The sequence below is a fragment of the Pelobates fuscus genome, chromosome 2, assembly GCF_036172605.1.
Source record: "Pelobates fuscus isolate aPelFus1 chromosome 2, aPelFus1.pri, whole genome shotgun sequence".
In the NCBI taxonomy this organism is placed as follows: Eukaryota; Metazoa; Chordata; class Amphibia; order Anura; family Pelobatidae; genus Pelobates; species Pelobates fuscus.
This window is the reverse complement of record NC_086318.1, coordinates 198,015,381-198,032,460: the sequence shown is the minus strand read 5'-3', so window position 1 is coordinate 198,032,460 and position 17,080 is coordinate 198,015,381. Positions and strand designations below refer to the sequence as shown.

The 17,080-nt window shown below is 44.4% G+C and overlaps 1 protein-coding gene across 1 annotated transcript in view; it reads right to left on the bottom strand.

Moving 5' to 3' along the window:
* LOC134586258 (uncharacterized) overlaps positions 1 to 17,080 on the bottom strand; it is a 141,696-nt gene that overhangs the window by 19,443 nt on the left and 105,173 nt on the right. Inside the window, exons 4-5 of the mRNA XM_063441750.1 lie at positions 16,312 to 17,061; positions 5,813 to 5,894 (exon numbers count right to left, since the gene is read on the bottom strand). Coding sequence (XP_063297820.1) covers positions 5,813 to 5,894; positions 16,312 to 17,061 — 832 coding nt within the window. The remainder of the gene's footprint in view (positions 1 to 5,812; positions 5,895 to 16,311; positions 17,062 to 17,080) is intronic.

Sequence of the window (17,080 nt, the reverse complement as noted above, 5' to 3'; positions counted from 1 at the left end):
ACAAGAAGTCATCCAAATAATGGACCACAAACTTGGTGCCCGCCTCCTTCCTCACTACCCATTCCACGAACGTACTAAATTTCTCAAAGTACGCACATGAAATGGAGCAACCCATGGGTAGACACAGATCCACAAAATAGCTGTCATCGATAAAACAACCCAATAAGTGGTGACACATTGGGTGAATGGGCAAAAGGCGAAAAGCCGCTTCTATGTCCGCCTTAGCCAACAACGCTCCGCGTCCTGCCTCCCTTACCAGCTCGACCGCCTGGTCGAATGATGCGTAGGAAACAGAACAGAGTGCCCCGTCAATGTCATCATTGACCGATGACCCTTTCGGGTATGACAAGTGGTGGATGAGGCGAAATTTTCCCGCCTCCTTCTTTGGCACTAAGCCTAGAGGGGAAACCCTGAGATCGGGCAGCGGAGGCACTTTATACGGTCCCGCCATCCGGCCCAGGCGAACCTCATGAAGCAATTTCTCACACACTACCTCATGATGTTCGCCAACGGAGCGCAGATTACGGAAACGAGGTGCCACAACCCGCTCCCGGAAGGGAATGATAAAACCCTTCGTAAATCCCTCAAACAACAAGCAGGCATCATCTCGTTTACCGTAGCTGTTTAGCCACGGGAGCATCGCGTCTACCTTCACTGGCGACCGACCCAGCGGCAGCGGATGGTGCCGAAGCCCCTCCGGCCGAGCTAGGTGCTGCAGACTTACCCCGCTTGAAACACTTGTTGTAACTGTGCCCCCCTCCACAACCGGAGCATTCATGCTTAAAGCGGCATGAGGCACCCCACTTACATTGGCCCTCGTTATAGAGCCAGCAAAAACCCTTCCTTTGCGCAGCCGACGCGGTGGAAGAGGCACCGGCGCCAGCCCCCCCTTGAAAGGGGGCCGCCTTTTGGGACATCATCAGCTTCATCCATAACGGTAGGTCCATCTGGTCCCATCTCATCCCTGGATTAGCTGATAGCCTCTGGCGAAATTGTTCATCGTACCGCCACCAGGCCAGCCCCCCATACGTGCGGTAAGATTCCCACACCCCGTCTAAGTAACAAAACAACTGGGAACATTTATCAGGGGCCTTTTCCCCCAGCACACTCGCCAGTATGCAAAATGCTCGCAACCAATTCCCGAAAGTTTTCGGGATTTTCCTATACCGACGCCGCTTTTCCTCCTCCTCTTTCTTAGCGTCCTTTTTATCCTCCTCCTTCAAATCCAGGTACTCATCTAAAGGGAGAAGGGAGAAGATCTCCACAAATTCACCCTTCCACAACCTTTCTTTAACTTCCATCTTAAGGTGACACCCTAGCGGACCCGCAAACGACACGTGTACATTCTGCCGTGCTGCATCCGGAATCTCCCCCACTAGCGTGTCCCTCTCCACAGCCACTTCTGAGGCTACTGACCCCCCTACCGTTGCTGCCAACTCACCTGCCCCGCTCCCTGCCCGCTCGGGGACCGGAAGCACCCCCGACCCCAAACCCGACGATCCTGGCAACCAAGCCCTGCTAAAAGAAGCCCCCTTATCCAGCCCTGAACTCCAAGATGTAAGGAACGATTTTAAGCCCTCTAATAAATCTCCAGAGTGTGGTGTACTGTGCAACTCACCGACCAAACCCCGAGGTGTTGCTGATCCTGGGGCTGCATCCCGAACTCCGCCATGCGATGGGCCTGGCGATGCTGCTGCGAATTCTCCGCCGTCCCTAGGCCTCCTACGGCCCGCTGACCCGACATCCAATGACCTGTGGACGAAAGAAGCACAACTGGGGAGGCCGTCTTCAGAACCCAAATCCTCCCTAACCTCAACCCTTGCGCTCCTATGCGTACTGCTACTCCTGGCCTGCCGGCCCTTTCTGCCACACCTGTCCCCGGACGAACTTCTGTCTCGCCTGTCAGGAGAGCCCCTGCTCGCCGACCTAGATGCACTCCCCCGCGAGACTGGACCCCGAACGGGAGAGCCGCGGTACCGCCCAACCGACGACTCCCCGCTGCTGCTGCGCTGTCTGCTCCGCCGGTTACTCCTGGAGCGATGACGGGATCCCCTATCACCCCCCCTGTCCCTGCGCCAACTAACGGGGCTGTCCGACCTATCCTGAGCGTGGCCTTCCCTGCCCGCCCGCTGATCTGCCGGCCTACAGCGCCCCATCTCAGTGCCAGTTCTGGAGGGGGCCATGCCACTGCCTGCTGCGACCCCGCCACCCGTCACTAGCGCCCTATGAGCAGTCCTATCGCCTGTCACCTGCGGCCGCTGCGCTGATGGAAGAGGTGCTTGCGGCCTAGCCCTCGCTTGCTGCAACCCGCTGCGTGCTCTGGGTGCCGCCCTACCCGCCCTGGAATGTGTGGCAGGTGCTGACTGTCCCCTGCTGTCCAAGCCCTTACTGGCTGCCCCATCATTCGCTGAACCTGAACGGGTTAAGAGGGCCTCATTTGACAACCCCTGCTTTTTACCCCTTTTTGCCCTAACTGACCCAGGGGGCGACTCACCGCGTCTACTCTGTCCTGCAGGCTGCTCCCTGCTCCCAACGGGACCCGCTGCCGATAACGAGCCCGCTGCCTCCGAGTTCCTCGGCGCCATCTTGTCCTGACCGCACACCTCAGATGCTGCTTGCCGACCTTGCTGCGCGGTCGCCTCCGGGCCGCTACCTCCGCGGATCCTAGCCCGGCCGCCACATCTCCTATTGCCGGTCCTTGTCCCGCCTGCTGACGGGCTGCGACTCCTAACCGCGCCAGCACCGGCCTCAGGGCTCAATCGCTGTGGAGGCCTGGTCCGGCGCGAAGTCCTCCGCGCCGGCGCCGCCGACGAACCCGCCATGCTCAGTGCTGCCCCCAGCTGCTGCTCCATCCAAGCTGTGCCATGCTGCCGGATCGCCGCCTTCACGCCCTCGAGGATCACTGCCATATCACTCTCAGCCACGGAATCCATCTGAAAGACAAAAAAGAAGAAATCCCCACCAGAAGCCAGCAACAGCTAACAACAGGTAAAGATTTCGAATTAAAATGGAACCCAATTTTAAAATGGCGAATATTTGTATGACTAAGCCACTCCCCTTATTTCAATTGACCAATCAAGTAACACTCCTCCATAGGCCTGCCTCCTAGCTCTGTCAAGGCCCATTCCACCTAGCTTTGCTTATTCCATGGGCTTCATTCTCTGTGTGTTATACTTTCTGTTACATAGCTTGCAGTTTCTGTTCTCTGATACAATTATTCACTCTGTGGTGATCTGTCTTTGTAACTGATAGCTAAGTTATACTACAAGTGTCAAATTATATTCACATAAATACTAAATAACACTTGAGTTTCCCTGCACACCATTGGATAATTTTCTCTACAGCATCTAAGCAACATAGATAGGATATAAAGAATACACAACTTGTATCGAATTAACTTATTATTGTTTTTTTAATATACACCGTTTTTACATTGTTTACAATAAAAGTAAAATGTTAACTTTAGGTTGTTTGTTCTATTGTTCGTTAGTATAGACCCTGCATTCTCTGCAACTAGTTTTTTCTGTATTCTAGCTCCAGTTCTTTAACACTCCCTCAGTCCTGCCTTCAGGACTTATCTCCCTCTACAGCAAGTGGGAGTGACATCGCCAAATGCAGATTGGGCAAGTAGGTTTTGCAATTTGTGTTTTTTGAAGGAAGGGTGACCGTGCCAGCAAGGGTTACTCCATCAAAAAACTTTATTGAACCCATTTTTTTTAAAAACTTTAAATATTGAATCATTTTGAATTTCTTTTAAATTGTTTGTAGAAGATTGAGAAAAATATTATTACTTTTCAGCATTATATACTGGTAATTCATGAAAAGATTCCTCCTTTTTCCCCTTCGTCCATCTGAAGGTAAGATACAAGGCATCTGCAGCTATAATTTTTGGTGTGCATGAGAATATACTTCTTCATGCCAGAATCCATCTATGCATAGTCAACAAGGAAACGAACTGTTAGGGTACTTTTCTATCCAGCACTGAGGCCCAATCCGCAATGTTACTTCCCCTGAGGACGGTAAAGATGAGTGGGACCATGTCATCATTGGATATGTGTTGCTAGCATGTTATGCATGCTACCAGTGGACGTTTCTTATACACAGAAGTGACATTAGCCAGCCCGATAGTCTCATTCTGAGATGGCTAATGATGCTGTTAGAGGTGGGGTTACACCTCCAACACCAAAGTTAATTATCTCTGTATGTGCAGCTTTTCATACAGAAATGCTGCACATATAGTAGTACATGCACCATGCACTATATTGGTCATGGTGCCTGGAGTTAATTCTATAACCATGCTCCTGAATGTGAATAATATCTACCGTATATACTCGAGTATAAGCCGAGTTTTTCAGCACATTTTTTGTGCTGAAAAACCCCAACTCGGCTTATACTCGAGTCAATAGTCTGTATTATGGCAATTTGCATTGCCATAATACAGACTGGGGCTGCAAAGATGTTACTTACCTTTCCTGCAGCTCCTGTCAGCTCTCTCCTCCTCCGCGCCGTCCGTTCAGCACCTCGGTCAGCTCCCAGTGTAAAGCTCGCGAGAGCCGCGGCTCTCGCGAGACTTAGTGTGAGGTGACAGAGGGAGCTGACCGGACGGGGCGGAGGAGGAGAGAGCTGACAGGAGCTGCAGGACAGGTAAGTAACATCTCTGCAGCCCCCACAGCCCCCCCACTGAACTGCCAACCCCACTGGACCACCAGGGAAGGAGCCCCCCTCCCTGGCCAGCTAGCAAGCAGGGAGGGGGGACGAAACAAAAATAAATTAATAATAAAATAATAACTAAAAAAAAAAAAATAACATTACAAATAATAAATAATAATAAAAAAAATAATAAGTAAATAAAAAAAATAATGAAAAAAATATTAAAATAATGTAAAAAAAATAAATAAAATTGCCCCCTCCCCCCCAGGCTCTGCAACACACATACACACACACACACACACTGCACTCATACACACACGCTGCACTCATACACACACGCTGCACTCATACACACACGCTGCACTCATACACACGCTGCACTCATACACACACACACTGCACTCATACACACACACACTGCATTCATACACACGCTGCACTCATACACACACGCTGCATTCATACACACACACTGCATTCATTATATACACACACTGGAAATAAATATTCAATTAATATAATTTTTTTAGGATCTAATTTTATTTAGAAATTTACCAGTAGCTGCTGCATTTCCCACCCTAGTCTTATACTCGAGTCAATAAGTTTTCCCAGTTTTTGGGGGTAAAATTAGGGGCCTCGGCTTATATTCGGGTCGGCTTATACTCGAGTATATACGGTATGCAGAATATGCATAGATCTATTTCACCAGAACCTTTGTGGCATTGTAAGACTTTCCCCAACTACGCTTTATACCAGCACTTAACACATTAAAGGGGTATTCTAAAAACCATGGCCACTAAAGCCCATTGTAGTGGTAATGGCATTATCTAGCAACTGGTGTCTTCCACATCTTCCCTGTCAAACCATTTTTGAGAAGTTTGACACAAACCAAAGGTTCTCCAGGTATCTGTACCAAGACTCTTTACTTGCTGTACTGCTATTGCAATGTCAATTTTCCTCTAAATCTGGATGGCACTGATTGGCTTAGCTTGTCAGCGGGTATTCTCAGCCAATCAACACTTTCCAAATTTTGGGAACATGGGCACCTGGGGAAACCTTGGCTTGTGTGGAATCGCTTAAAATATGTTTAAACATTTTACTTTTAACATCAAATTACTCAGGCTTTCAGAAATAAGTGACAACTATGGACAAACTTACTCACCTTGAGAATGGCTTCAGCATTTGCAAGCAGTTTCTCAATAAGGAAAAGTTTAGCTTCCTCTTTTTTATCCCAGTCACATGACCTGGAAAAAAATATGCATTGGCTGAACACAAACACGTCATGGTACAAACAGTTAACACATACATACAATGAGAGACTGGCTAATGTAACTCTTAAATCCCCCTTTCTTCTCTTTTAAAACAAAGAGCCTATATTTAATATGTTTTTATTAGTCTTTACCCCAAAGATATGAAGGCTAAATAGATGAATAGACTTCCAACTGTTTGCAATGACAAAAACAAGAAAAAGCAATTGAAATAGCTCAACACAATGAATGCGTCAATTGGTTTCCACAAATTCAACTAAAAATTAGACTTCTCCAGTCTCAGAAATTATTCAACCCCTTCATGGCAAGCATATTTAATACTTAATTGAACACCTTTCTTCTGTTTTGACCTGCTACAAATGAGATGCATAGGTTGACACCAGTTCCTGGCATCATTCATGAGCAATGTCCTCCAGCTTTGTGTGTTGCAACCTCCTTTTTTTCCCCACCAGAGATTGTCTATAGGATTTAAGTTTGGTGAATGTGATGGCCACTGTAGAATTTTGGTGGAATTTGAGACATGCCTGGGATCATTGTCTTGTTGGAAGGTCCAATCATGTTCAAACTTCAGCTTTCACACAGATGGCATGATGTTTTCTTCTAGGATTTCCTGATACTTCAATGAGTCCACCTTGCCTTCCACACGCTGCAGGTGTCCAGTGCCAACGGATGCAAAGCAGCCCCAGAGCATCACAGAGCCACCACCATGCTAAACTGTAGGCAGAGTGTCAGAGTCTTTTCACTGTATGCTTAATTTTCTTCCTCCAGACATACTGCTGAAGGCACCCTGTATGAGAAATATTGACAGCACCCCCCTCCCCCTTTCATCCATGTATAGTGTGTGCGTGTGTGTATAGGGGTATAGGGGTGTAGTATTTGTATAGGGGACAGTTATACACACAGTTAGTAATACACACACATTTACAGTAACACACACAATTGTACTAACACACATAGTTGCAGTCACATACAGTTACAGTCAATCACACACACAGTTACAGTGACACACAGGCAGACAGTCACACCCACACACAGTTACAGTCAAACACACAGGCAGACAATCACGCACACACAGGCAGACAGCCACACACATACACAAAAGCACACACACACGGGCAGACGGTTCCTTCAACTTTGAACTTGTGAACTTATGATTCCAATGGTATCTCATTCAGTGCCTTTGCTGGATTTTTGTATTCTGTTCCTTGTTTGTGAACGGCGATGGTCTCTTCTCTTAACTTTGTGGACCATTCTTTTTACTTACCCATATTTCTAACATGCAGTCAAATGTGACACTTAACAAACCCCTAGCTAGTTCATTTATTGTAAGTGTTCCAGCCCCCCAGCTTCAGAGGCACCTTAGGAGGTGACCACAGCTATATATTTGAGGAGGTTTTGGTTAGTAATGTCACTTTATTATTTTTATAGAGCAGATATATACGGTATATGCATTGTGAGTATAAACATCAAAGCACTGTCACTTTAATTGTTTAGTTCTAAAACTGAATTTTGTAAATTATATTTATCACATTTATTTTGCTTTATATATATTCACAATGCTCTTACAATAGATTATTACAATACACTTTTGCTTATTTAGCACTAGCACTATTTATTTGTCTGCCACGTTTGAATTAGGGTACTTTGACAAAGCGGTGGGCTTAACACAATATGGCCACATGGTGGAACTGAATCCCCATATTTGTTTGCTGAGATAGGTGATTTTAAGTAGCTGTATTTTTATGTGTGCACTGTTCTTTAATCTGGATTATGGATGGAGAAGGTCAGGACACGATCGTGAGGACTTGGCCTGTGGTGCTGGATTCAAATAATGTTATATATAAATATTTATTGCAGGTATTGCTTTTTTATTTGCTTAGTGCCAAGTGTCCAGTAGGGCATTTAGACTTCAAAAAAATAGTACACAAAAATGGGTTGGAATAAACCTTTAACATGGCCAAAAAAAAATTGCCTATCACCTGGTGTTCATTACTACACAAAGAATACATTTCCTTACAAAAGATCAAAAGGGGCAAAAGGGTGATAAAACATCAATCCAATTGCCCCCCAAAACACGTACAGAAGGTGCCTGTAGCAAGTGTGTTAAAAAACGACAAGCTTAGAGTCATGTCTACAAATGCTCACAGTTTAGGGAATAAGATCCATGAACTTGTGGCAATAATGGCAAGTGATAATATAGATTTAGTAGAACACAAACAAACGCACATACATATATATTCAGTGGTGAAATAAAATATGTTCAAACACTTAAACCAAAATCACAGTGTACGTTACAGTTTTTGTTCCTCCACTAGTAAATCAACTTAACCCCTTAAGGACCAAACTTCTGGAATAAAAGGTAATCATGACATGTCACACATACTCGTTTTCCTGGCACTATAGTGCCCTGAGGGTGCCCCAACCCTTAGGGACCCCCTCCCGCCGGGCTCTGGGGAGAGGAAAGGGGTTAAAACTTACCTTTCTCCAGCGCCGGGCAGGGAGCTCTTCTCCTCCGATCCTCCTCCTCTCCTCCCATTCGGCTGAATGCGCACGCGCGGCAAGAGCTGCGCGCGCATTCAGCCGGTCTCATAGGAAAGCATTATCAATGCTTTCCTATGGACGTTTGCGTGCTCTCACTGTGATTTTCACAGTGAGAATCATGCAAGCGCCTCTAGCGGCTGTCAATGAGACAGCCACTAGAGGCTTTGAGGGCTGGATTAACCCATTTATAAACATAGCATTTTCTCTGAAACCGCTATGTTTATAAAAAAAAGCTGGACCTGGCACCCAGACCACTTCATTAAGCTGAAGTGGTCTGGGTGCCTAGAGTGGTTATTTAAATGTCCCAGAGTTCTATAAATGGTAGATGAGGGAGGGATATTGCCACACAAAACTGGATCCAGAGTCTTTGAATTCGCTACTTGCAACAGTGTAATTCGTACCTGAAAAAAGGATACAAAACAGACTTCATAGCATAACTCTGTGATTATTTAAAGGACCACTATAGGCACCCAGACCACTTCAGCTCAATGAAGTGGTCTGGGTGCCAGGTCCATCTAGGGATAACCCTGCAGCTGTAAACATAGCAGTTTCAGGGAAACTGCTATGTTTACATTAGGGTTAATCCAGCCTCTAGTGGCTGTCTCATTGACAGCCGCTAGAGACGCTTCCGCGCTTCTCACTGTGATTTTCACAGTGAGAAGATGCTTGCGTCCATAGGAAAGTATTCAGAAATGGTTTCCTATGGACTGATTGAATGTGCGCGCGGCTCTGGATGCGCATGCACATTCGGCAGATGACGTCGGAAGAGGGAGAAGAGTTTAACCCCTTCCTCCCCCTAGAGCCTGGCGGGAGGGAGGCCATGAGGGTGGGGGGGACCTATTAACACTATAGTGCCAGGAAAACAAGTTTGTTTTCCAGGCACTAAAGTGGTTCTTTAAGCAAAACATTATATAGAAACCCTCTCCCCCAAAAAGGAACCCTTACATTAATGAGTTGTGGAACTTGTCTCCAAGAAACCACAGTAATAGCTCTTGTTAACAGTAAATGATGTTAAACGATACTGTCTGCTTCTCCTGTTTTCCTTGTGATGGCTGAACTAGTGATGTACCGAACTGTCCGCCGGCGAACAGTTCCTGGCGAACTTAGCGTGTTCGCGTTCGCCACGGCGGGCGGACACATGCGCAGTTCGATCCGCCCCCTATTCGTCATCATTGGGCAAACTTTGACCCTGTGCCTCTCGGTCAGCAGACACATTCCAGCCAATCAGCAGCACTCCCTCCCTTCCACACCCTCCAACCTCCCTCCCAGCATCCATTTTCGATTCATTCTGACGCTGCATGCTTAGTGAGAGGAGGGAAAGTTTAGCTGCTGCTGATTAGATAGGGAAATTGATAGCTAGGCTAGCTAGGGTATTCAGTGTCCACTACAATCCTGAAGGACTCATCTGATCTCTGCTGTAAGGACAGCACCCCAAAAAGCCCTTTTTAGGGCTATAACATCAGGCTGCTTTTTTTTTTTTTTCCTGTGTAATGTAATTGCAGGTGCCTGCCTGCCAGCTTCTGTGTGAGGTTCACATTGGATACTGTGCCTACTTGCCCAGTGCCACCACTCATATCTGTTTTAACAATAGGTTAAGCTTTAGATTTAAAAGAAATAAAAAAATTTCACTGTAATAGAAGAGCAGTTGCCTGCCTGCCAGCTTCTGTGTCAGGTTGGATGCCTTGCCCATTTGCACAGTCAGTGCCACCACTCATATCTGTTTTTACAATAGGTTAAGCTTTAGATTTAAAATAAATATTTTTTTTCCACTGTAATAGAAGAGCAGTTGCCTGCCTGCCAGCTTCTGTGTCAGGTTGGATGCCTTGCCCATTTGCACAGTCAGTGCCACCACTCATATCTGTTTTAACAATAGGTTAAGCTTTAGATTTAAAAGAAAGAATTTTTTTTCACTGTAATAGAAGAGCAGTTGCCTGCCTGCCAGCTTCTGTGTCAGGTTGGATGCCTTGCCCATTTGCACAGTCAGTGCCACTACTCATATCTGTTTTAACAATAGGTTAAGCTTTAGATTTAAAAGAAATAATTTTTTTTCACTGTAATAGAAGAGCAGTTGCCTGCCTGCCAGCTTCTGTGTCAGGTTGGATGCCTTGCCCATTTGCACAGTCAGTGCCACCACTCATATCTGTTTTTACAATAGGTTAAGCTTTAGATTTAAAAGAAATAATTTTTTTTCACTGTAATAGAAGAGCAGTTAGTTGTCTGCAAGCGTCTGGGTGTCAGGCCTACTTCAGCGTGTGCTCTGCAGACCTGTGCCAGCGTGCTTTGACAGTTGCCAATCATATTTGGTGTCTCTTTAGCGTGCTTTTACAAAGAAAAAAGGTTTCTAGTGTAAGCTAATAGCAGCCAGTCAGTGTCCTTCAAGCGGCTCTGTCAGTCCTTCCTTCAGCGTGTGCTCTCCAGAACTGTTCCAGTGCACATTGCCAATCATATCTGGTGTCTCTATAGCGTGCTTTTAAAAACAAAAAATTTTTTTCACTGTTATAGATTGAATAGCAGTTACTTGTCTTCAAGCGGGTGTGTCAGGCCTACAGTGTGTGCTCTGCAGAACTGTTACAGTTCACATTGCCAATCATATCTGGTCTCACAGTAGCTTGCACGCATAGTACAACTAATCCCCAAAAAAATGACAGGCAGAGGCAGGCCATCCCGCAGGGGCCGTCGTGGTCGTGGTGCTGTGATTCCCTTTTGCCCTAGAATAATGCCCAGTTTTCAGAAGCCACGTACCCTGAACTTGAAAAGTTCTGAGGACATAGTTGACTGGCTAACACAGGACACCCAATCTTGTACAGCCTCCGCTCGGAACCTTGACGCACCATCCTCCTCCAGCTTGGCTTCAGGCACCTCTCAAGATACCACTCACCCGCCTGCCGCCACCACCAAAACTAGCACCAAGCATCTTCTTCCATCTCCCTGTTACATAAATCAATGCCATATCCATAGAAATTGTAGAGAATATCCAGGATAGTTTTACAGGGCCAAATCATGTCGCCTGTTGAAAGAGGTGACCTTGCTCGGGTCCCAGGTGTGCGGTTCCTAAAATGGCTGCCATATACATGTCCACTGATAGGAGACGTGGAAGGTATTAAACTGATATGAACAATACTCCATTCCTATCAGTAGGTCCGTCCCATTGTGATTTATGCCCCCCACCCACCGCGCAGGGATGGGGGCCGGGGGGGAGGAAAGTAGGCCCCCCCCATTGTGATTTATCGCCCCCACCCACCGCGCAGGGGTGGGGGCCGAGGGGGGAGGACAGTAGGTCCCCCCATTGTGATTTATGGCCCCCACCCACCGCGCAGGGGTTGGGGAGGACAGTAGCTCCCCCCAGTGTGTATCATGGGCTTTTAGGACAGGTGTCAATCCATACCTGCCAAGTGACCCTATGTAGGGGGAACAGTCCCTATTCTGCTCTGTGTCAGTGTGTATCATGGTCTCTGTGGACGGGGAACAGTCTCTATTCTGCTCTGTGTCAGTGTGTATCATGGTCTCTGTGGACGGTGAACAGTCTCTATTCTGCTCTGTGTCAGTGTGTATCATGGTCTCTGTGGACAGGGAACAGTCTCTATTCTGCTCTGTGTCAGTGTGTATCAGGGGCTTTGAGGACAGGTGTCAATCCATACCTGCCAAGTGACCCTATGTAGGGGGGACAGTCTCTATTCTGCTCTGTGTCAGTGTGTATCATGGTCTCTGTGGACGGGGAACAGTCTCTATTCTGCTCTGTGTCAGTGTGTATCAGGGGTTTTGAGGACAGGTGTCAATCCATATCTGCCAAGTGACCCTATGTAGGGGGAACAGTCCCTATTCTGCTCTGTGTCAGTGTGTATCAGGGGTTTTGAGGACAGGTGTCAATCCATATCTGCCAAGTGACCCTATGTAGGAGGAACAGTCCCTATTCTGCTCTGTGTCAGTGTGTATCAGGGGTTTTGAGGACAGGTGTCAATCCATATCTGCCAAGTGACCCTATGTAGGAGGAACAGTCCCTATTCTGCTCTGTGTCAGTGTGTATCAGGGGTTTTGAGGACAGGTGTCAATCCATATCTGCCAAGTGACCCTATGTAGGGGGAACAGTCCCTATTCTGCTCTGTGTCAGTGTGTATCAGGGGTTTTGAGGACAGGTGTCAATCCATATCTGCCAAGTGACCCTATGTAGGGGGAACAGTCTCTATTCTGCTCTGTGTCAGTGTGTATCAGGGATCATTAGGATAGGTGTCAATCCATATCTGCCAAGTGACCCTATGTAGGGGGAACAGTCCCTATTCTGCTCTGTGTCAGTGTGTATCAGGGATTTGACTATCTTTATTCAGATTCAAAAATTACAATTCCAGGAAAAATTTAACAAACATTTACAAAAACATGTTATGCACATCATAGAAACAATGTGAACCTCTTTAAAGCCACAAACTTAAGACAAAAAATATGTACACACAATGTGTAAGGGTTTGAAAGAATATTCTGAATCCTTACATGTTTACTTTATCGTTTGTTTGATTTTTGTGAACCATATATAAACTACAAGCAGCGTGAAAACTATAAAAACTCAAGTGGCCATGCTGATCAAATTAAATAGTATGCTTTACACAGCGTATAAGGGTGATGTCACAGTACAACGGGAATCTAACAGGGGAAGAGGTGAAAGTCATCCTCCCCCTCCCATGACCCCGCCATATCTGCCAAGTGACCCTATGTAGGGGTAACAGTCTCTATTCTGCTCTGTGTCAGTGTGTATCATGGTCTCTGAGGACGGGGAACAGTCTCTATTCTGCTCTGTGTCAGTGTGTATCAGGGGCTTTGAGGACAGGTGTCAATGTTAGGTGATTTCTGCCCTTTATGGATTAAAAGCAGACTCTGCATCAACTGTGTAATTTTCCATGGGAGTTTTGCCATGGATCCCCCTCCGGCATGCCACAGTCCAGGTGTTAGTCCCCTTGAAACAACATTTCCATCACTTTTGTGGCCAGAAAGAGTCCCTGTTGGTTTTAAAATTCGCCTGCCCATTGAAGTCAATGGCGGTTCGCGAACATTTGCGGAAGTTCGCGTTCGCCGTTCGCGAACCGAAAATTTCGGGTTCGCGACAACACTAGGCTGAACGTTCAAGCCGAAGTATAGTGGTATATGGCAGGGAAGACGCCGGGATTGGAGACCGCAACCAGGCTCCGCAGTTCTCACACCGTCTGCACTTCAACGCATTTCTCCCGTATTTGCTGGCTTTTTCAAGAAGTGCGGGGGCCATTCTGAGCGTTCTTTTATATGCTTACATCGGTTCACTTGAAAAATGTGTCATATTCACTAAACTCTTCTCTATAAACTTTCCATGAAAAGTTCTCCTCTTTTCCTTTTTATAGTAAAATTCAAATGGGGATTTCACATAATATCACAGAAATAAACAAATCATATATAACGTGTTCACAACTACAGTTAAGATACATATACATATTACATCAAACAAAATAAAATATTCTTCTTGTTATATATGTTATTCTTCTTGACACTTCTTGTTATATATGCACTTATGTGAAATTTAAAAGGGATTTCTTATGTGTATAGCTGCTTTCAAAATATTTATAGATATCTGTTTTTATAGATATTTTTGAATTTTATAGAATTTTTTATAGTGTTTATAATATCTTAATGCGCTATTTTCCTTTATTATTAGATAATCTACTAGTTGAGGAAATAGCTAAAATGACAATGAAAGGGGAAGTTATCATCATGGGTGACTTTAATCTTCCTGATGTGAATTGGAAAACCAAAATAGCTGCTTGTGCCAGGAGCACACATATTCTAAACTCCCTACTGGGATTGTCTCTAAAACAAGTTGCTGAGGAGCCAACTCATAAAGAGGCCATACTAGATTTAATGTTAACTGGAGATAGAGATTTGGTATCAGATATTACAAAACAAAAGTTTTAGACTTTAGAAAAACAGACTTTTCTAAAATTAGAATATTTGTAAAGAAGTCAGACTGGAGCATTTAAATGACGTCCAAGAGAAATGGGATTATTTAAAAGTCGCACTGCTGAAGGCAACAGATAATTGCATAAGGCTTGTTAGTAAAAGCAAAAAATTCAAGAAACCACTGTGGAGTGAGGAAGATAGACAGATCTATAAGATTAGGCAGAAAGAGGCTAAGCAAGTTATAAGAGCTTCCAAATCACACACAGAAGAGAAAATAGACAGGTCAGTAAAAAGGGGACAAAACATTTTTTAGATACCTAAATGAGAAAAGGAAAGTAAAACAAGAATTAGTTAGATTAAAAACAAACAAAGGAAGGTATGTAGAAGAGGACAAAGGTCTAGCTGACTGGCTCAATGACGATTTTTGTTCAGTATTTACAGATGGAAATGAAGGAAAGGGGCCTCAGTTAGGAAAAAGGACAAATTAGTCATTTGTTACATGTGAGTTTACAGAGGAAGAGGTTCTATTTAAACAGTCAAAAGTAAAGACAAATAAGTCAATAGGACCTGATGGAATACACCCAAAGTTATTAAAAGAGCTTAGTGTTGTACTAGCTAAACCATTATAGATTTATTTAACCAATCATTGTTAACAGGAGTAGTCCCAGAAGATTGGAAGTTAGCGAATGTTGTGCCCATTCACAAGAAAGGTAATAGGGAGGAGTTGGGCAACTACAGGCCAGTAAGCCTTACTTCAGTAGTGGGGAAGCTAATGGAAACGTTAAAGGATAGGATTGTTGAACATCTAAAATCACACAAATTTCAAGATCAGAGACAACATGGGTTTACTTCAGGGAGACCATGCCAAACTAATCTTATTGATTTTTTGATTGGGTAACTCAAATACTAGATCAGTAGACATTGCTTACCTAGATGTCAGTAAGGCTTTTGACATTGTTGCACATTGAAGGCTTATCAATAAACTGCAATCTTTAAGTTTGGATTCCAATATTGTTGAATGGGTAAGGCAGTGGCTGAGTGACAGGCAACAGAGGGTTGTAGTCAATGGAGTATATTCGAAGCATGGGCTTGTCACTAGTGGGGTACCTCGGGGATCTGTACTTGGACCCATTCTCTTTAATATGTTTATTAGTGATATTGCAGAAGGTCTTGATGGTAAGTATGTATTTTTGCTGATGATACTAAGATATGTAACAGGGTTGATGTTCCAGGGATAAGCCAAATGATTTAGGTAAACTAAAAAAATGGTCAGAGTTGTGGCAGCTGACATTTAAGGATAAGTGCAAGATAATGCATCTTGGACGTAAAAACCCAAGGGCAGAGTACAAAATATTTTATAGAGTCCTAACCTCAACATCTGAGGAAAGGGATTTAGGGGTAATTATTTCTGATGACTTAAAGGTAGGCAGACAATGTAATAGAGCAACAGGAAATGCTAGCAGAATGCTTGGTTGCATAGGGAGAGGTATTAGCAGTAGAAAGAGGGAAGTGCTCACGCCATTGTACAGAACACTGGTGAGACCTCACTTGGAGTATTGTACGCAGTACTGGAGACCTTATCTTCAGAAGGATATTGATACGTTAGAGAGAGTTCAGAGAAGGGCTACCAAACTGGTTTATGGATTGCAGGATAAAACTTACAAGGAAATGTTAAAGGAACTTAACATGTATAGCTTGGAGGAAAGACAAGACAGGGCGGATGATAGAAACATTTAAATACATAAAGGGAATCAGTACAGTAAAGGAGGAGACTATATTTAAAAGAAGAAAAACTGCCACAACAAGAGGATATAGTCTTAAATTAGAGGGACAAAGGTATAAAAATTGTCATCACATTCTACGTTTCTATGTTTCCAGTATAATATCTCCAAACAGACGTCAGTCAACACAGACTAACTAATATTCAATATATACTTACTGGTCTATTACAACCTCCAATCTTCTGGGAAAAGTAAGTTCATGCTTGCTTGGAATGTTTTTTTCCTTTGGGCCCAATTGTTGATTGTTTCTTCTACTACAGAACGACGAATCTATTTTTAGATTTTTCTGTGTAGAACACAATTCAGAAGCATAGAATTCAGTATTGGTTTGGACACCACAATCACAGTAATTAACGGTATCCTTTACATGAGGTTGGTAGCCATGACAATGTATGGATTTGGAGTGCATCAATCCATCATTATAGTAACCTTCTAAATATGACTTTTCTTGTGCTTGTCTAAGAACATCTCTTGTTGCACTGACAGTATTTTTATTGGATTGATAATCAACTGTTTTGCTTTGAGACTTTGACAAATCCATCAATGGCAAACTCAACCAAAAGTTCGAAGAATTGCTTGGTGGAAACACAATGTGACTTCCACTTAAATGACAACCAATATCATTTTTAGATATCATTAGATATGGGAGACAATTGTACTCATTTACTTTACAATGCGTTTGCTTAGTCAATGGATTCCCATTCCTTGCACAATCAGTATCCCAGGAATGCATGTTATTTTTTGCCATCTTGAGCTGCTCAGGGGCAGGGCCAGGGTTTTCAGGAAATGGCCTGGTAGCTGTTAAAAAAGACTTGAAAAGATTTTCCTGCCAAGATATAATCTTCTGCACATCTTTAATCTGAATAAGTTCGGAGTGGTTTGTCATAATATTCCACAAAAATAGGCATCTGTAGGTAGTTGGAGAAC